Genomic DNA, 20,304 nt, shown 5'->3' on the forward strand with positions numbered 1-20,304 from the left:
AACTTAGAAGTAGTAGTGGTATATTTTATCCACAAGTGGATAGGCAAAGGTACGAGACCATACAGCCTAATCTTCAGTAGTATTTCCATGAAATTCAAAAATTCTTCAAGGCGATATCGCCAAATCTTTTCATTAATTATAAGTTTGTGTTAAGTCCTTGTATGTGTCCATAATTGAAATGTTTATAATTCTCCGATAGTTGCTATGATAAAGTCGTAAATTGGTTTAAAAGTTGCAGTGCATTTGAATAGTTCAGAAACTTAGAATCTCAGACTCTGGATGACACATCGGAAAGTGACATGTATAATTTTTTTGGTCCGATTCTTAAGGAAAAGCCAAAGGACTTAGGCCATACAGCCATTGTCAGTACAGAGACATTTGATGAATAAAACAAAACTTGTCAACCTTGACAATAACAACTAATGACAAGTCAATGCAGTCTAAAAATATGAAATTAAATTAATTAATTTTCCTCATTCCTCGTTCTCGTTCATAAATAATTGTTTTTTATGTACGTAAAAAATGTCCTAAATATTCACAAACATCAAGAATTTAATAAGAAGTCTGATAAGAAAAAAAACGTGCTATCTATACACGAAAAGTGGCTAATATAAATTTATTGGTGCTACCTGTGATTGCACCGCTTTGAATATTTAGGTAAGTAATGGTAGGTGTGGTGAAGAATTTGTAGAACGGGAATGGTCAAGTATTTTCTACATAGTTTTCTCTCCATTCTGACAATTTTCTCAGCCTGTAACTTAACACACTGCATGCATTTTGTTGACGAAAGAAGCGCGCCAATGATCAACATACGGACTATGCAAATAAAAAGAAATGCTGTTTGTTTTAATATAATAGATTGTAATTGTATTGTTTTAGCTCCTGTAATATTAAAAATAAATATACAAAATTTGCAAATGCATATAATATTATGTTAATATGTTTAATAGTAAACATGTCTAGAGAAACGTGCATTATTACAAAAGAATTAAATCTAATTATGAAACTATATCAATCTGGCTACATTGAGAATAGTATGCAGACTCCTGCTTCTTATTTAGTAGAAATTCATATCCATTCCTATTATATTTAACTATTATCTATACATGTAAATAAAATTGGAGTGTCTGTTTGTAATATTGATTAAACTGCTTTTCACTACATGCATATGAATATAAATATGATACATACATCAAAATAACATTCTTTTCAATTTTGTTGTCACAATATTAAATTGTGCCTTTTTGTAGGAAATATTATTATTATCTGTTTTTCACAGCTTAAGCTGATGATCAGTACAAAGGACGGAACATGCCAAGTCTCTCGTTATTATTATTATTATTTGTATATTCTGTTTTCTCAGCTTTTTTTGCTGAGTTTTTACTCTTTGCGCGTATTATTATTTATATATATTGTATATATATCTCCTATTTTACGGGGGCCTTAGCTGTATATATATCTCCTATTTTACGGGGGTAATATGTTCAAACATGCAGGCCTTAGCCAAGTGTGGATGAGTCTAAAAGTTATATGAGGATGATGCATGTGATGACAATAGAATTATTATTATTATTTCAAAATTGCTGTCAATTGTTCCAGCTACAACTATGTTTGACAACTACGGCAACCAACAGAGTCCACAAGCCCCTCCACCACCAGAAGTGAAAGTGCTGAGGTTTGACAAGAACTATGTCAAAACACTACCTGGTGTACTTAAACTAATTCAAGTGGTGAGTTTTTAATATGAGCTTCTTAGCATTTTGGTAAAGCACACTTGATACCTCTGGTGTTTATTGGCTATGATGATCATCAGGATGGTAATCAGGCAGACCATAAGCTTGTTTGGCACCACTGTGTGTAACATTGTGGTGTTACCACTAAAATCTCTACATGTAAATAAAATTGGAGTGTCTGTTTGTAATATTGAAATAACAGTTACTACATGCATATGAATATAAATACGGTACATACACCAAAATAATATTATTTACAATTTTTATCTGTCTGTCTGTTTGTGTCGGCTAATCTCTGAAATGGCTGGACTGATTTTGAAGGGACTTTTCTTGGCAGGTAGCTGATGTAATAAGGAGTAACTTAGGCTACTTTTATTTTAGAAGAGAAAGTTAAATTCGATGCGGACAACGTCGCGAGTACAGCTAGTACAAAATATAATTAGATATATATGGTTAGCTGTTGCCTGTATACTGAAACTGTAACTGTAAAAGGAGTCGTTTGGCCAGCATCTAAAAAAATTAAATGAGATGGCACTTCACTCATATGCCTTATCTCCTAACTAGCTACTCGCCCCGACTTCGCACGGGTGTACATGTATTATATATATAAACCTTCCTCTGGAATCATTGGCCTCTCATTCGCACAACGGCCCGAATGAGAGGCCAATTGCGGAAAATGGAGTCCAACCTACCTACATCCTCTGGAATCACTATATCTATTAAAAAAAACCGCTTCAAAATCCGTTGCGTAGTTTTAAAGCTCTAAGCATACATAGGGACAAACAGCGACTTTGTTTTATACTATGTAATAATGATTCCCATAACTCCATAGAAAAGAAGGAAACAATAAAAAAATACAGTGTTAATCGTAATGGGTATAACAAAATTAAATTCAGGGATAATACTCCTGAAATTCTTGTCCCATGAATTATAAATTCAATTAAAATTTAAGTATCATTTATTAATGTAGTACATTTTATGAATTGAATTTTTCCTCTTATACAGTTCAATTTTCTATATACTTTTTTGCCTCCCTATTAGAGATGTGCTAACTCGTAATAAACATAACTCGAGTTAACTTGAGTAATTTAACAGTATTAAGCTACCAACCAACCAATTTTTTTATTTCAAACAGCAAAATACTTTAAATAGGTGTTTGTTTTATGATTATATGACACTATAAACCGATATTTATTTTATAAAAAAAGGCGGTTAGTCTTTATTTTAGTGAAAAATAAGAAAATCTATTTCGATACCTCTATACTATCTTATCACCAGGACTGATTTAATCTTATTGTGTACTTATATTTAACCCTAATAAATTAGTGCTGGTTGGTAGTTTGTGTTCACACATTTCGAATTGTATAATGTGAACTTACATAGATTATTTAAAAGAGCAACACAAGTTTCTTGCTCGTTCTTGTGATGACAACTTTCCGAATGAGCGGTAGCTTAAAAAAAAGTGCTTAAATTAAGTTTATTTGAATAAATTATTTTCTACAGCTTTCCGAATGAGCAGTAGATTAAAAAAAAAATTGTTATGTCTATTCAAAAGTGCTTAAATTAAGTTTATTTGAATAAATTATTTTCTACAGCTTTCCGAATTAGCGGTAGATTAAAAAAAAAACATTGTTATGACTATTCAAAAGTGCTTAAATTAAGTTTATTTGAATAAATGATTTTCTATTCTATTCCATTCTATACAAGTACCATATATTTATTAATACCTATACTTTATTAATTTTGTCTTAATTTCCTATAGTGCCACAAGCCTATTTAAAAAATACAAATACCTGGCAACATCGGTAAAACAGACTGCAGTAATAATTATATTATAATTTCAGATATGCAACCTAGTCGGGTTCATCTGCATAAAGGTGTCATGGGTGTGGTTATCAGCTATATTCTTCAACATACTGTACTGGTTTGCGAACGTCGTAACCCTGCTGCTACTGCTCATGTACACATTCCACTTTGTGGAGAAGTATGACCGATGGCCGTGGCTAAAGCTGGAGTTCTTCTACTGCTGTGTAGTGGTACTAGCCTACATATGCTTCTCAATATTTGCAACGGCGATCGGTGAAAGCGTTGGATATGCAGTTGGGGTGAGTTGTCTTATAATTTTATAAATGAAATTAATAAAATTCATTCAAATCTAATTAAAGTAATTAAAAAAAATGTGGCATAAATGATACATTATTTTGGTAGAGCATTAAATTGCTCTTTGCTATCAGTATTTTATTTGTTCTTTGTGATCTGAGACAGTCTTTTATCTGATCATGCTTGGTAAACAAATTGGGATATTAATAATAATAATAATAAGTACACACTCACACATGCGCTCATACGCACGCACCCACGCTAGCGCACGCGCACATGCACAGACACAGACACGCACGCACGCACGTTGGTTTCGGCCCGTAAGTGTGGAAAAACCCTGGACAATTAACACAACGCTATCTAGTCCCACGGTAAGTAGAGCTTTATGGGTACTAGACAACTGATATAAATACTTAGATATTTGTTTTTCTAAATACATACATAATATATATAAAAAACACCCAGACCGACACAAACAATCATACTCATGAATACAAATGTTTGCACTGTGCGAGGATCGACCCGCGACCACCGCTGCAAAATTTAAGAGTGAAACGAAACGTTAATGAAACTGGCACCATGGTATAGTATCTTAAGTAACTTAAATTACGAATAAACATAGAAATAGAAATAGAAATAATCTTTATTCAAATAAACTTAATATAAGCACTTTTGAATAGTCAAGTTTTTGATTCTACCGCTTATTCGGAATGCAGACTCATCACAAGAAGAATAAGCAAGAAACTTGTGTGTTGCTCTTTTAAATAAATATTGATTTACTTATATTTAATTCACAACAAGGATTAGGCATGCGACAATCAATATAGAAACCGCTACGCACTTAATCTCTGTTCAATCAGATAACATTGTTGAACAACAAACAACTGAAATACTAAGTCATAATTTGTAAATGAAACTGTCCCGCACCATGCTACAGCGCACATGCCATAGTTCTTAAGTGAACTTCCCAAGCCCCCATGATATAGTTGTATTTTTTTTTGAGGGATGATAATGGAATGCTGCACCCGCCTGCGCTAACGGTTTACGCTGGCGGGGCACCAGTGGAGTTTTAAAATCACTAGTATCCTGACGACTTAGGCGTAATGCCGATTAGTCAGGGAGAGAAACACCTCAATGCCTACAATATTCACAATTATCTATCTCTTATTTGTTTTTATAATAATATCAACACTTTCGCTCCAAAACTCCCGCTGCCTCCGTTCAATCGTCCGTCATCCACTTGTCAATGTCACATAGATTACTTTGGCTTTGGCCTCTGACGTTCCGTTTCAGGTTACATGATTATTGACTTTACCATTTTTAATTAATGGTGCGTCACACGATAGTTAACAGTCGGCCATCCTGCAATAGTGTCTGGCCCAGACACATAGGTAACTGATGAGCGTAGTCATGCTTATCAAAAGATATAGTGTCTACAGGATCATATAACAAATACTTAACTAAATAAACTAAAGATACACATTACTTTCATAACATTGACTATCTTAGTATACTGTCAAAGGTTTACAATCTAAAATCAATACTAACAGAGCTAAGTTTCGGCATGCATTCAGAATGCACAAAATATAACATAACATATATTAATTTACATAATCCAAATCACCCAAAAACATGAACAACCTTTTAGAGTAACAAACAATTATTTGGCGGTGATTGACTTCTATGAGTCAGACTGTAACATATCAACATCACAATGTAAGTTTCCGATCCGATGAACATTGCATTTTTTTTTATACCTCCAAAATAGAACTTGACATTTCTCATCATGAATATTTTAACGGATAAATTTAACATATCACATTACAAAAGGTAAAACTTAATTACCTACATATATAGAGAAAAAAATATAAAGAGAAAGTATTATTCTCGTGACATAAAATTAGAACAAAATCGCTGCCTGCCTTCACCTCACCAATAGAAAATAACATGTCAATATTATTCAAGTGGATCTAATACCCTCAATACTACTACTACTATTTTACTTCGACGATACTCTTGATTTACCAGAGAATTATTTTAATATATGTAACATAATTCATTGAATTTCAGTTATGATTTACTTAACAATACCATCAGCTCACTGGTCAAGTAATCTATTGCACCCTTTGAACCCTGTACATTTAGGGAACTATAAATGATTGTAGATACTGATCTCAATTTTCTTTACAACACCAGTTTAACATAAACCAAAACCCACTGTTCCAGATTAATGTGAAATAGAAATAATCTTTATTCAAACAAACTTAATATAAGCACTTTTGAGTAGTCAAGATTTTTGAATCTATCGCTTATTCGAAACGCAGATTCATCACAAGAAGAACAAACAAGAAACCTGTGTGTTGCTCTTGTAAATAAATATTGATTTACTTATATTTAATTAACAACAAGGATTAGGCGTGCGGCAATCAACATAAAAACCGCTACGCACTTAATCTCCGTTCAATCAGACAACATTGACAGCGCTATGAATTTCAAGTTAGATATTTTCTAAAAAAAAACACTGATTTATAAATGATGACATTTATAAATTTTTCAATTTTATAATAAGCTTTTTTTTTTTCAAAGAAAATATTTTATGACACATTTGATTTCTTTTTCTGGCAAATTGAATACAGACTCTGGGAGTTTGTTGTAAAACCTTGCGCAATTTCCATAAAACGAATTACTAACTTTCGTCAAACGAACGTGAGTTTAGTAAGCCTACTATTCACTTTATATTTTATCGATGGTATTCGTAGCCACTTCGGCCATCCAACGTTATCGAAGGGCCTCATTCGATATTATCATAACAGTTAACATCGGGTAATATAATAAAATTAAAATCATATAAAATTTAGTTTGAGATACTTTACATACTTAAAATATGAAAGTTGCCACTGACAACTACACATTACATTTCAACATCATGAATTCAATCTTTGTTATATTTTTCCGCCTTAAGTTGTATCACTTAATTTTTTACACCAGGTACTAGTCAGCATCTCTGCAAACACGGCTGCCTAGCTAATTAGTGAAATACCTGTTAAAACAAAACATTAAAAAAATGCCACCGCTTGCCCACTATGACTACGGTCTCAACAGATCTGGATTTTATTAGACTCAGCCACCGCTTGCCCGCACAAGGAGCTACGGCCTCAAACTGGTCAAATTCTCATTAGACTCAGCCACCGCTTGCCCACACAAGGAGCTACGGCCTCAAACTGGTCAGATTCTCATTAGACTCAGCCACTGCTTGCCGCCACAAGGAACTACGGCCTCCAACTGAAACACATCAAATATTTAACAACTGGTCATTTTCTCAATGAGGCATTCACCGCTTGCGCACGCAAGGAGTTACGGCCTCCAACTAGTCATATTCTTTATGGTACTATGCTATTTTTACTTCAGCCTCAAGTGCTCTACATTGCAACTCAACTATGGGTTATATGCACTCCCATCAATATTTACTATTACTTTTTATTCTATTACATATCTTTAAGAACTGGATTTCCTGGTTCCATTTTACTATTTCTCCAACGCTTTAAAGGACTTTATAACATTTAATCATAAGTTAATTCAATTTAATTATGTACCAAATTCGAATTATATATCTGGTTGATATATATCTAGTATCTACCAAATCTTGAGTAGCATCAACAAAAAGCGAGTCGGTCGTTGTACGTCGCATTGAGCACACGCGGATCCCCATTTTCTCCGTGAACTAACGTATACGGAACCATCAGCCGCGACCTCAGCGCAATCATCTCATCAGTATATCATCAAATCTAAATCACCATCATTTACCTTAAAATCCATAAATCGTATTCATAGTCATATGATTATTATATTAATCTCATAATTTCATCAAAGTATTGCAAATCATTTTTCATTGTCATATCAACCGCCCGTTCTATTAGCCATTTTGCTCATAATTCAGCTTGTCATGGATTGTAACTCATCATTGTATCACTAGCATTCCTTAATCTTTCAGATCTATTCGTTCATGTACAACTCTTCACCGCGTATATTTACCGACTATTTTCCATAGAGGTGTATCAAATTTTACCTTGTGATCGTCCTTACTACAATCTTGCAGTGTAACTATCTTGTACACCTCGAGCGCTTTATTCATAATATTTCTAAAGTGTCTGTATACGGTGTCTGGGTTCTATAAATTAGCACCTCTTCTAATTTCCCATTAATTACAACAGACACATAAAATCAATTCTGAAAGGATTAATTTCAATTTAAACTATTTAGTTAGTACAATAGTCAATCCGATTTCTCCAAAGGGCGTTCAGCCACACATACAAGTGCATATAGGTGCTCGGACTAATCTATGGAATCAAATGCCCAGCATTTGATTGCGTTGATCATTACTTATAAAAATTTTAACTTCCGTCGTCGTCAAAGACAACGCTTTAAATTTAATTCAATCTTATTTATCTGATCAATATCAACCAAATATTTGAAAACAACATCACCGTTATTATTATAAACTTCCAATATCTCTACACCTGTAATTTTGTACAATTCAACATTAAAACACCCTCACTTATTTAATACATCCGTTCTCGTATGCTATGCAAGTGACAACATCAATTCTTATATGTTGATGAGTTTACTATTAAAAGCCTTAGTTAACACTCTTATTTTACTTCAACTCAACAGTTATGTCAAAAGTGACAATGGTCTAAATACAACACATCCAATCTCATATTCCAGTCAATTGAGTCAACATGTATACCAACAATTCTTACATGCTCGTTAATTTAGCATTATACGCTTCGATTATACTTTTTTTTTTTTTCAACCAATTAAAATCTTAATAGATACAATATCTCAAGATTTAACAAAGGTTAACTAGAAATTAATAAAATTGGCAAAACCATCTACAACAGTAATTTTTAACTGTAAACTGTAATCTATTGTTAACAATATTTAACTTTCTTATATCTTAACTTTCATTTATATCCTCTAGTAACTTTTCTTATATATTCCTGGGATTAAATTGACAGATATAGCCTTACTTCCACAACTTATATTATCTCTCATTTTATTTGCATTGGATATAAAGGTCTCTTAAAACAGTTATAGGTTCAATAGGATCCTTTCAACTTAAATCTAGTATACCCATGTACACTTTTCAAAACTTTAATGCTCATACATTTAACAACAATCAATTGTCCTTTTGTTTTTCTTTTTCTTTTAACTACCTGTGCTTCTTAAATTTGTATTCACTATAATACCATTATAATTAAAGAACAATGGCTCAGCTCGCAAACATTTTCTCAACAAATAATTCTCTATAACATGTAAAACTTACAATATAGTATTTATTTTTCATTCTACATATATATTCATAAAGTAGTTTATTATCCATCAGTAAACCATATAAAAATCTCATAAATTACGCCAGTATCCATATTCATAAACCAGCTCGTCCATACTGACTATCCATGTCTCTCTCTATGGAAGTTTGCATCCAGTCTTCTCCTGCTGTTTCCTTTTTTTTTTCTTATGTCATCTGCTTATCTTTTTTTTCTGCTGTCCTACGTTTCTTTTGTCTATCGTCTCTGCCATTTTCTTATATATATATATATGGCTTATAAATTTTTCATTTCATTATATGGCGTCCTACAATCCAATCAATCACAATACTATTTAAATGTTAAATAGGCATTACTATATGTATTTATACCTGTACATATGATACAATTTTCTTTTGAATCATTACTATTTATATATTTTTTCTTCTATAAATTATACTGATACTGTGCTTGTGAATCACTGTTCATCCCAACGGATACCAACATCTCACTTTCAATCTAAGTTACATTTGCAGTGATTAACTTGTGTTCACAAGATATTGAGGATTTTTCCTATTCGTCTTTTTTTTTTTTTACTTATATATTCCTGTCATAGCTATACCGAAATCACCATGCACTGTCCTCTACAGTACAGTAGATTCACAGAAGATAATTGGAAGCTTGCCACAGTATAGAAGTGCTATCTTCATAAAACCGACTAACTTCAGTCTCATCCTCTTTGGTAACAAAGTTATATTAAATAAAACAAACCACATGCTTATAAAGGCATAGCATAAAACACCAACAATCAGGAATTCTCATAAATATATAACGGTTGTATAGAATGGGAACGAATTTCTATGCATGGACAATTATGCAGCCTATTAATAACCACATTACCAAGGTCATCAGCAAAGTTTTCTAGAATATCCATATCTCTTTTCTTTTCTAACAATCTTGTCTGTCTGTGTCTCATAATTTTCCTCTATAATAATTTTAAAGCTTATGTACTTTGAATATCTTAACATTGCCTCCCACAGAGACTATTTAATCATAACTAATTAATATACAGAAACTTCATTAGTCAAATCATAAAATATTTTATAATCCTGTAGTCTACAAATACATAGAAGGTAAGTTACATAAACCATTTAAAAATAGTATCCAATTTTTCCTTTCTCTCTATTTCACCATATCACAGTTTACATGTATTCACTTAATTCTCTCCCATCTGTCCATACCTATATACAACAAAAGAGTGCTATGCACTCATTTATTTCCATTTTCCTGCCATAATATCTGAATTATAAAGTTTATTATCCAAATTTCACAATTCTAGACCACACTGTTTGACACAATCCATGTGCTAACTTCAAGATGAGTTCATTATTAACTCATGAATGCTTTAAATTAGTTATTATCTTCTGATATACATTTATTTATATTAATATTCAATAATATATTCTACTTGTTTTTTTTTTATTATCTGTACTTCACAAATATATAATACAATTTGAATTTAAACAATGATTTCCTCCTTGGTTCACATTTCAATTCCAATACAGATTTAACAATGAATCTGTCCACTTTATAGTTTCTTAGTACTGTCATTCTACAAATGACACTAAATAATAAAACTCAATGGATAACTTAAGCTCAGATCCTTGCAGCAAATCTTCAGTTCATTAGCTTATGCACTACACAAGATTGGACAATATAGCAATACATTGCAATATATTACAATAGTCTATTTTCATTATTGTGATAACAATTGTCGTATGTTGTACATATTCATATTATAAAATCATGACATTTTGTGCAATTTACTGTATGGAGAGTTATAACTCATCAAAACGCAAATACTCTCACTGTTGCGACTCAATATATATATCCAAACATTCTGTATGTACACAAATATTAACTTATTTCCAAAAACTTTTACTCATATTCATAACACTAATAGTAAATTTAAAGACAAGCTTGTTGCTCAAGTATTGTTTAGAAAATTCAACAGGTTTCTTGTACAATCAATAATACAATCAAGAGCCAATAACATTCATTTCTGGAGTTACCAAAAGCTTTTCTTTAGGTTAAAAGACAACTTCATAAATTACAAAACTGAACCATGTAAGAATAGTCTTACCTGTAATCTATCACTTTCTAACATGTCACATATTAATGTGGTGCTTATAAATTCCAACACTCACTTACTAAACATTGTCTCAAATGACAAATATACATAGCTACAGGTACCTGCACAGGACCTTTATTGATCAACAATGGCTGCTAAGGGCCATTCTAATGAATTTCAAGAGAAGCATCAAAGAAGTGAACCAATTGCTCAAACATATAATACATTCAATCTGAGCATACATATAATATATAATTCCAGCATAATATGACACCTTTGAGGAATTGGATATCATTTCTAGGTGCTTTTTCAACACATTAATAATCAATATCATATGATTATGATAACCTTGAGGATCCTAATAGATCTCAATTGGATTTTATACTAAATAATGATTAAATAAGGAACTATTAATAATAATAGTTTACAGTTATTCGGTTTTTTAACATTGGAGTTTACTACCAATTGTTAGCCATTGCTATATATATAAAATTCAAAACACAGCAAGAAATAAATATAATAATTGTACTATCAGAGTTAAGTACTATTTTCACTGAGAGCTTCACAGCTAATCAAGAGATAGCATCTAAAATGTCTTTAATATCTAATATTATGAAATATAACATGTTATGTTGCTGGTATCAGTTTATGTCAACAATATACTGTGTCTATCTATATTAATATGCTTTATTAATTCATTAATAAACACATATCAAAATATCAACCAATATAATATATATACATATGACAGTGTCTCAATTTGGGAATATAACCACCATCAAGACATATACCTGGACTATGCCTGTGATTGTCATTTATCTGAAATGGGATCATCAAACATATATGTGTACCTACTAAATCTATTTAATATGTAGAAAGCAATTCATCCAAAAGTTCAATAAAACAAGTGAGAAACTGCGTTTAATGGTATGCGTGTTATTAACGTAAATTCACTTACCACAACTTCTAGTCAGAATTACCTTACAGTCGAATTTGTAGGCGGGATTGGTACCGCTTCTGAACTTTTAAAATCACTAGTATCCTGACGACTTAGGCGTAATGCCGATTAGTCAGGGAGAGAAACACCTCAATGCCTACAATATTCACAATTATCTATCTCTTATTTGTTTTTATAATAATATCAACACTTTCGCTCCAAAACTCCCGCTGCCTCCGTTCAATCGTCCGTCATCCACTTGTCAATGTCACATAGATTACTTTGGCTTTGGCCTCTGACGTTCCGTTTCAGGTTACATGATTATTGACTTTACCATTTTTAATTAATGGTGCGTCACACGATAGTTAACAGGAGGATGTTAAGATGTTCATCTTATCATCCTCCACTGGTGCCCCGCCTTTTGGCTGTCTGTTTGTTCAGACGAATCTCTGAAATGGCTGGACTAATTTTGATGGGAATTTTTTTGACAGGTAGCTGATGTAATAAGTAGTAACAGGCTATTTTAATTTTAGAAAAATAAATTAAAATTCCACGCGGACGAAGTAGCGGGAACAGCTAGTAATCTGTATATATATATGTATAAAATAAACGTAATTTTTTTTTTGAGGGTTGATAATGGAATGTTGCACCCGCCTGCGCTAACGGTTTACGCTGGCGGGGCACCAGTGGAGGATGATAAGATGAACACAAGGTCAGGTCAGTTAGCCCATCGTGACAAATTCACCAGGAATGTAACACGATGGTTTCCAGGTGGAACCGCGTGGAGGTCAACCTGACATGGTACATAGCTAGCAGTTGTATTCTGTACTTAGGTATATCAAACACAATATTAGCCGTTAAATAATTATAATACAATATTATTGTATTATTTGCTATACTGATTAATGCGTCATAATTTATATAAATAACATAAATGAATAATCAGAGACAATATTACCTAAGAGTTTGTGTCGTACCTACTACACTATATTGAAAGCTGAGGTACCCGTAATATCACTCATGAGCAGTGGCGTAGTTAGGTGACCAAGGGACCTGGAGCAAATCAAAAAGTGGGGCCCCACTGCTCAGTACTGGGGCCCTATACAGTTGTATTAAAACGCACATATAGCTATCAGTCAAATTGACAGCACTACCAACTTACAGAAAGAGTTTAGGGGAATTCTGAAGGTGTAACTGTGTGCTCATGGGCGGCGGTAATCACTTACCATCAGGTGAGCCGCATGCTAATTTGTCCCCTGTGTTATAAAAAAAAAATTTCGAATTTCTCTCAACTGAGTTGCCATCATTAAAGTAACCTATCATATTTATTTTTAAAATGTGATGAATTTGTGAAATAAAAAAATATTGCTTTTTAGTTATTTTTAAATTTTTGCTTAAGCACGTTAGTGGCCCTGTGGCCCGGGGGGCCCGTGTGCGGCATTTATTTATTTTATTTATTTATTTAATTAACACAATATAAACTTACAGCTAATTGCCAACACGATTATATTTTAAAACTATTTATACTACTTAAAATTATACGGTGATAAATATATTCTTATTTTAGTAATTATTTATTTATTCATTTATTTGAGGCAACTAGGCCCATATTATAAATACCTTATAGACTAACATACATATAATATAATATTTAAAAACTAATACAATGATATTGTCTGTGTGATCACGGCACTGAAGACGGCTATCTGCCACTGTAGCGCCGATACACATTTCGGCCAGTAGTCCTCTTTCATGAAGGTGGGCAGCAAGTCGGTGGGGACCAGGGCCACAAACGCTTTGAAACTCGCGTTGTGACTCGACTCCAGCTGCGTTACCCTCAATGTCAGGTTACTCTTGGTACGGATATAATCGACAATGTTCTGCTCCTTAGTGGCGTAATGTAGACGGGACAGGTACATTGTCGTGGTCGGTGTAGCAGCAACCCTTACAACCCTTTTTTCGCATTCAAAAGTAGCCTTTGGCCTTTCTCAGGGTCTAGACTCAAATTCAAATTCAAATTCAAAAATCATTTATTCATGTAGGACAACTTAGCGGCTTATGAACGTCAAATTTTTACATTATAATTTTATTTTTTCCCTACCGTCTAGTTCGGTATATAGATCCAATTGAGAAGAACTGGCAAGAAACTCAATTGAATTACTTTTTTTTTTAAAGCCTGTTTATTTACAATGTATTTTTATATACCTATATAAAAATACATTAATTAACAAATTTAATGTTAGACATAGACAGGTGTCTGTCTATGTCTAACATTAAATGAAAATTCAGTGCATGAACAAGTATTGCCATGCACACTCGTCATTCAAGTAATCGTTTAGTGAGTAATAGGCCTTGCTCAGTAAATATGATTTAACAGATGTTTTGAATTTATTTAAGGGTAATTCCAACATATCCTTTGGTATCTTATTGTAAATTTTTATACCTATTCCCATAAAAGACCTATTAACTTTTTCTGAACGATACTTGGGACAGCAAGTTTGTCTTTAAATCTAGTATTAATATTATGACTATCTGTGTACCAAATTTAATTTAAATCGGTTCAGTAGTTTTGACGTGAAAGCGAGACAGACAGACAGACAGAGTTACTTTCGCATTTATAATATTAGTAAGTAATAAGTAAGGATAGTAGAAACAATTATATTAAAGGATACATATGGATATCATACGAGCGGTAGATAAAAAAAAATGTTATGACCATTCAAAAGTGCTTAAATTAAGTTTATTTTAATAAATGATTTTCTATTCTATTCATCCGAAATCGAACTCGCTACTATTTGAATTCCAGACACCCAAAGCCGTTAAAAAAGAAAACAGCCAACCTTACTAATATTATAAATATGAAAGTAGAGATGTTTGTTCACGCAAAAACTACTAAAGCGGTCATTATGATATTTTGTACACATGTTCTTGTAGGTATTAGAATGAACATAGGGTACTTTTTATTTAAAAAAATTATAAAAAACAAAAAAAAAATATGCTATAAAGTATATTCATCATATTGATTTATTTTATTTATTTATTTATACTCTTCATTGCACCAATTGCAGAACAAAAACAAAAAATCAATTAAAATGGAAAATATACACTGATACAAAAGGCGGTCTTATCGCTAAGCAATCTCTTCCAGACTACCTTTAGGTGGATAGAGAAATAAAAATAAGAACAGGGTAGGTGGCGCACGTAATAAACAAAAATAAATATATAGGACTCAAATATACATAAATATAAACATATATAAACATATTATTTATTTATTTCTATTGTAATGATCTCCGATACTTATTTAATATATTCAATGCGAGCGAAGCCGCGGGTAAAAGCTAGTAAATGATTATTTTCTTTTTTTTTCAGTTCTTCGGGTTGTGTGCCATCATTGCATATGGTTTGGATGGCTACTTAAAATACAGGGGTTGGAGAAGAGGCCTGCCGCCCCAATAGCCGTCTCATAACTGTTAGTATATTTAAGTTAAGACTGAATAGTACAGTTCAGTTTTACTATGTAGACTGATATCAGATTGATGTACACTGACGTCACAGCATAATATTGTAATTAAGAAGTATTTGTTTACGCTTTTTATTGAGAAGAGGGTCTTCATGATGTAATTAAACTCGGAGATTTCTGGCTAGTTTTTTTAATTTAATTGATAGTGGTTTACAATGGTTGCGTATGATAATGCGTATGTGATCGTTGACAGATTTTGTATATTAAAGTATAACGGTTAACATATTGTCTATGGTCCGCTGAAATACCGACGTTTCAGTGTTGCAGTATCAAAAATGCAATTTGGGCCACAAATTAATGCAACCGCGCCGGAACATATTTATTATTAAATATTTACAGTTATTTCTCAAGTTTAAAATTACTAAGTGTACCAATTACATATATAAAGCGTAAAAGCCCCAGATCGATCCCCCGTGCAATTCAAACGGGGATCGAAATTACGGCCTAAGTCGAGGTTCGAACCCCTAGAGGTCACTAAAATCGTATCCGTAAGGCGGGAGTTGACCTTCAGCCACTCCATAAGTCCGACCGCGGGTTTGGAATGCCAATCTGCACTCGGCCCCTATTGTTCGGTGAAGCTGTAAAGGCCAGCTGCGGTCAACAGCATTAGAGTAGTCCAAAAAAATGTAGAGAGATTTGGTCAAATTTCCACCAATGATACCTACAGAAGTACAGGCTTATAGTTTTTTTTATATCCGAAATAAATTCAGTATAAACTGCATTTACTTTGCAAACTGTACAGTACTCATTTGTCCTCCCAACCTGTCCTTGTACCTTTACATGTCGAACTTTATGAAGACAAATCCATATATTTATTACTATAGATTACGCGTTATATATGTAGTCAATTCACTATAATACTCGTATAATTCAACTCAATTCAAAATATCTTTAGACCTCCATGTCTATTACAGACTTATGATATGTCTAATCTACCGTCAGTTCGGAATGATTTTGAGCTTAGAAGAACTGACAAGAAACTCAATATTCTTTTGAAATAAATGTTGGAAATGGTTACAATAATACAGATTCATTTAAATTCAAATTTCGGAGAATAGAGGCAGGGGCGGATCTACCTAATGGCTTTTTGGGCTGCAGCCCAGGGCCCCGAGGATACAAAGAGCCCCCAGTTCCCAGAGAATTCAAATCGGAACTGTGTCCTTATGTTTCTCAATTGTTGGTTTATATTTTTTTTATTATTAAATTTGATTGGGCCCTATAAGTTATATATACTTTCTCCAATCGGTTATGTTACTGATTACAAATTAATTAGAAATATTACTCGAATAATATTTAGGATTTATACGCGTTATTAACAAACTACGAATGTAGATAATTAACAACATTAAATATTTTTTTCTAGCGCCAACACTTTCGTTTGCTATAATTGGCGTGAATGCCAGTCAATTTTGCTTTATAAGCAACCAAAGAGTATAAATCAAAGACAATATAACGATGTAATAAGGCAAAAGGAAACTAAGGGAACATTCCTAGAGGGGACCTCGAGGCAAAGGCGGATCCAGGGAGGGGTCCTGGGTGTCTGGGCCCCCCACCCCTGAGGCCCAGGACTTAGGTGGACCACTAATTGAACATAATGATTTTATTTATATATTTTGTCACCATACAGATTTTATGTAACTACATACCTTCAATAGACTCTGAAGTGGCAATGGGCAGGGCACATAGCTCGTAGGACAGATGGGGCAGTAAAGTCCTCGAAAGGCGACCACGAACCGGAAGACGCAGCGTGGGAAGGTGGAGCGACGATCTGGTCAAGAGGGCATTGGATGCGAGCAGCGCAAGACCGATCGTCGTGGAAATCTTTGGGGGAGGCCTATGTCCAGCAGTGGACGTCTTCCGGGCTGCGATGATGATGATGATGATGATACCTTCAATATTTAAATAGTGTAATTCTTGACTCGTTATGTAACCCCCTCCTGATGCCAATGCGGGATCCGCCCTCGCCTCGAGGACCCATTCGTATTTATAGTTTTATTCAATATTGTATCCCAAGAAAAAGCATAATAGCAATCCTGTAATTAAATTAGGGACTGATCGTGGAGTAAGTACCTTATATTATTTATTGCAAAAATAAATGCGATTTATGACCTTTTTCCTCTCACCGTTTGGAATTAATATTGATCTGTTCAATTTTAAATTTATTACAATTACACAGAGCAATCCAGACCTAATTTACATATATTATTAGGTGCTATTTCCTATGTAATTCAGATATTATTAGGAAATAATACATTAAAATTAAAGGTCGTGATTTTAAAAATAATTGACAAGTATTTTTATATGTACGTCATTTTTTCCTTGACTTCTTAAATTGTATATTAGTTTTAATTTAGTTAGTTGTTTATGCTACTTTACTGAGTTGCCATTAAAAAAAATAAGTACTTTAAAAGTATTGTTGAAATCTTTTATAAATATACTAACCAGTTTGTTAAATATATACTTAAATAATAAGAATAACCACCGATAACGTATAAAGATCTTAAATTGCTGCGGAGGTCAGCACTTAAATTTTTATATATGTATTTTTAATAAGACATTATATTGTATTAATACACATTTTAACAGTAACATTATTTTGTATAACAGACATTTTGGAGGGAATAAAATTTTTATGTCAAAATACGTTGTGTGGTTTAGAAGTCAGCGTGAGACATATAAACGAAAACAATGACTTTTATACTGATAGTGATAAATTATATTTACCGTTTCATATAGTTTAACTATTGGTATGGAAGTTTATATTTATAATATTGTTATTATGTATATGAAATTTTATATACGTTTATAGGTAAAATGTTCAATACATTCATTCGGTCGTTGGTGATGTTATTACATACATGTATTTTTATATAGATTTTATAGGGTTTAAAATATTCATTCATTCGTTCGTTCGTTCGTTCATTCAGCAATGCAGGATGTAAATTAAATATAATAGCTATCGGTCCCGGAATAGCTTAGTAGCAAAAAGAGGTACTGTTGCAGACCCCGCGTACTTACAACTGTCCAAAGATAATACAACAAATATTTTGTTATATAAAATCTAACACATGTAATTAGTATAGTTTTTTCTAAAGTCCAATCAAGATTTATTGATTAGATTTGATTGGATTTTTATTTATGTAAGTCATATTTATGATAACATATGATATTTCAATCAACTAGCTGTGCGAGCAGTTTCAAGCGCGGGAAATTTATAGGTTATGTGTCATTCTGATGTAAAACCTATATTGTAGTTTCATCAAAATTCAGTAGTTACTGCGTGAAAGAGTAACAGACATTCACTCATCCATCTATACTTACAAGCTTTAGCGTTTATAATATTAGTAGGATATAATAACTCCTAACTAATAACAAGAATTAAAGAGCATGATGGAAGATCGCGGAAAGTGGCAAGAGCTCCACCGACAAGAGCTAGCTCTTAAATTATGAATGAATGAATGAATAATAACTCCAAAATAAAACTATGTCCTTTTAAATGAATTTTGGTTTTCCCTCGCTGACTTAATCTGACACTGGTACTGATACCTACTTATGTACAATTAATATATTTTATATATAGTGTAAGGTTATTATGAGTAAATTGCAAACAAGTGCCTTAGATTGAAGGCGTATCTATCAGGTACGACTTAGCCTTGTGCCGCCCCACTAAACCGGCGGGTTTTTTAGAATAGAATAGAAAAAAAAATTCTATTACATATACTTAAATTTAACCATTTAAGCACATTAAAATAGTCAACCTTTTTTTAATCTAGTATCTAGAGGTGATCGGTCCACATCAATCCCCCACCCCCTAGTAGTGACTGTTAGGTGGTATACAGATCCTAATACTAGTGACAAGTAATAAGAGGACAAATTGGAGAAGTGAGAATAATCCTCAGGAAATAAAGTTATCAAATTTATTTACCAAATTAATAAAATGGTTCACTTTGATGAACAACCTGAGTTACTGAATTTTAGTTTGTTACCCTTTATAAAAACTATCATGTTAAAGATGTAAAAGAGGTTTACATTTTCTTTTTATTTTTTTTCTTTGCTTAAGAATAATTCCTGATAGTATTTAATTGTAGAGGTGGTAAAATATAAGTATACAATATATACTTACTAATTCTTTATTATCAACCCTGTATTTTTCTTAATGTGTTTAATGTATACTTTAATAATAAAATGTACTATTATTTTTATAACAAGTATCCTTTTAAGTATAACATTATTCAAATGTCTAATTTAAAGTGTTTTGTCCCTAATTGTCTTGCAGTTTTCTTAATTTGACAGAAAGTGACAAAACACTAATAAAATTGGTAAGGTTATAGCTCTTATTCATTTTTAATATTAAGGCGATTATATTTTTGCATAATATTGTATTAAATTCAACGAATGACAAACAGAAACGTAGTGAATTTGCATTTTGTATTAATATTTTGGTAATAAGTACTTATTTGTGTATTGCATTTTTTATGGCCTTTTTATATAATAGGGACCACATATAAGTATAAGCCTATGATTTCTGAGGTTATAGGGGTGTCATGATTTCAAACAAGCCTTCCTGGAAG

At 32.5% G+C, this 20,304-nt stretch overlaps 1 protein-coding gene across 1 annotated transcript; it reads left to right on the forward strand.

The window, feature by feature from the left end:
* The first annotated feature begins 425 nt into the window (after positions 1-425).
* LOC131852337 (plasmolipin) lies at positions 426-15,826 on the forward strand. Its single transcript, XM_059203003.1, has 4 exons — positions 426-657; positions 1,600-1,730; positions 3,578-3,838; positions 15,583-15,826. Exons 2-4 carry the CDS (start codon positions 1,608-1,610, stop codon positions 15,667-15,669), a joined length of 471 nt encoding a protein of 156 aa, XP_059058986.1. The 5' UTR covers positions 426-657; positions 1,600-1,607; the 3' UTR covers positions 15,670-15,826.
* Positions 15,827-20,304: the final 4,478 nt, after the last annotated feature.

The sequence above is a fragment of the Achroia grisella genome, unplaced genomic scaffold (genome assembly GCF_030625045.1).
Source record: "Achroia grisella isolate CSIRO2021 unplaced genomic scaffold, CSIRO_AGI_Agris_v1 utg842, whole genome shotgun sequence".
NCBI lineage: Eukaryota > Metazoa > Arthropoda > Insecta > Lepidoptera > Pyralidae > Achroia > Achroia grisella.